Source organism: Helobdella robusta (genome assembly GCF_000326865.2).
Source record: "Helobdella robusta unplaced genomic scaffold HELROscaffold_18, whole genome shotgun sequence".
NCBI classification, from domain to species: Eukaryota; Metazoa; Annelida; class Clitellata; order Rhynchobdellida; family Glossiphoniidae; genus Helobdella; species Helobdella robusta.
The window spans coordinates 45,132-46,809 of NW_008703981.1; the positions used below are offsets into that span (position 1 = coordinate 45,132).

General features: G+C 34.3%; 1 protein-coding gene across 1 annotated transcript in view; it reads right to left on the bottom strand.

Moving 5' to 3' along the window:
• Syt15b (synaptotagmin 15b) overlaps positions 1–1,335 on the bottom strand; it is a gene marked incomplete at both ends in the record, with an annotated part of 5,583 nt that extends 4,248 nt beyond the window's left edge. The window contains 2 exons of the mRNA XM_009016220.1: positions 937–1,030; positions 1,280–1,335. Coding sequence (XP_009014468.1) covers positions 937–1,030; positions 1,280–1,335 — 150 coding nt within the window. The remainder of the gene's footprint in view (positions 1–936; positions 1,031–1,279) is intronic.
• Between the last annotated feature and the right edge of the window lie 343 nt (positions 1,336–1,678).

Genomic DNA, 1,678 nt, shown 5'->3' on the forward strand with positions numbered 1-1,678 from the left:
GTAATTATCACAACAAACTAAAAAAAGTAATAAGAACGATACTTAACAAAAAGTACAATTAGTGGAAGTTTTAAAATATCGTTCTACAGAACATGCCGGCTCAAGTGCATCAGATGAATTATTAATATGTTTGATGAATATGGCAATACTTTGTTTTTGAGAATAATGCATTTTATAAAAAATATTTATTTTTAAAAACATTGAATAAAATTCAATTGAACAAAAAATTCTTTAAATTATTTAAGAAAATAAATTAAAAATATTAATGATAAACTTTTTTAATGAAACGTGCCTCTTACAAGGATGTTCTATTTACTCAAAATGAAAAAAATTATAGACAGGTATGTATGAGGGTGTCTGTTTGTGTTTATTTGTGTGTTTGTATTTAAGTGAGTGTGTGTGCGCGTGTGTGTGTGCGTGTGATGTGTGCGCGTGTGTGTGGTGTGTGCGTGTGGTGTGTGCGTGTGGTGTGTGCGTGTGTGTCTATAAGTTTGCACCGGGCTCATGGATCTTATTTTTTATTAATTGTTGTTGATTCAATATTTCTATTTGCGTCTATAGATTTTTTTTTATTCCTTTTAAATTTTCAATTATCTTCAAATGCACTGGAGTTCCCACGTGTGCTAACACGAATGGATTGCAATTGTAATTAAATTATTTCAATTTATTCGCAGATGGTAAGAAGGGTGAACATTAATAGAAAAGCCCATACACATTCGTGCACACAAAAACACACGTCTACGCACACACACACACACACACACACACACACACACACACACACACACACACACACACACGCACACACACACAAACAGGTTTATATAGCCATAACTTTTTCATCAAATATTAATGAATATGAAATGAAAGTTTATATATATGTTTTTACTGCGTCCAAATTATTAAAAAATGAAATGAAAAAAAAGTTCTGAGTACCTGGAACACAAAAGTTTCGTCAAATTTTGGGTTGCATGTTTTCTTCTTGAACGATGTGCGCACCTGACTGCGAAGATCTGGTAGGAGGACCAATCTGTTCGTTCGTTCGTTTGTTCGTTCATTTGTTCGTTCGTTCGTTCGTTAGTCGTTACGAGTTTCTTACTCGTAACTTTATTAATTTTTTGTTTTCGAAGCATCCACATTTTATTTTCTGATCATCATACGTGGCTAATTACCATTCATCAATGAAGTTGCTCAAATTTTAATTTAAATGAACAACAAACGCAGAAACCCATCTTGATAAGAAACACACGCGTGAGAAACACAACACACACGTACTCACGTGCACAAAACTTCAGCATGCGAGCATGGAAGATGAGCGTACGAATACACGCACATACTCACTCATGTACATATTCAAAGACGTTATTATGACATCTTAGTGTGAGCTGTTCTCAATAGTCATAAAAAGAAATTAAAAATCGAGTGAGGCAATAAAAACAAATTTTTAAATAATAGACACACACATATATAGGCAACAACTGAAATTTCAGAATTATACTCACACGCACACACGACACACACACACACACTTTTTCTCTCTCCCCCTCTCTCTTTCTCTCTCTCACATACACAAACGATCAAACGCACTCAGAATAAAACCAAACAAAAAGTGTGTATTCCACTCTACACTTTAGTGGCCATCATCATCTTCTCCATCCCTCACGTTCTATAACGCTTC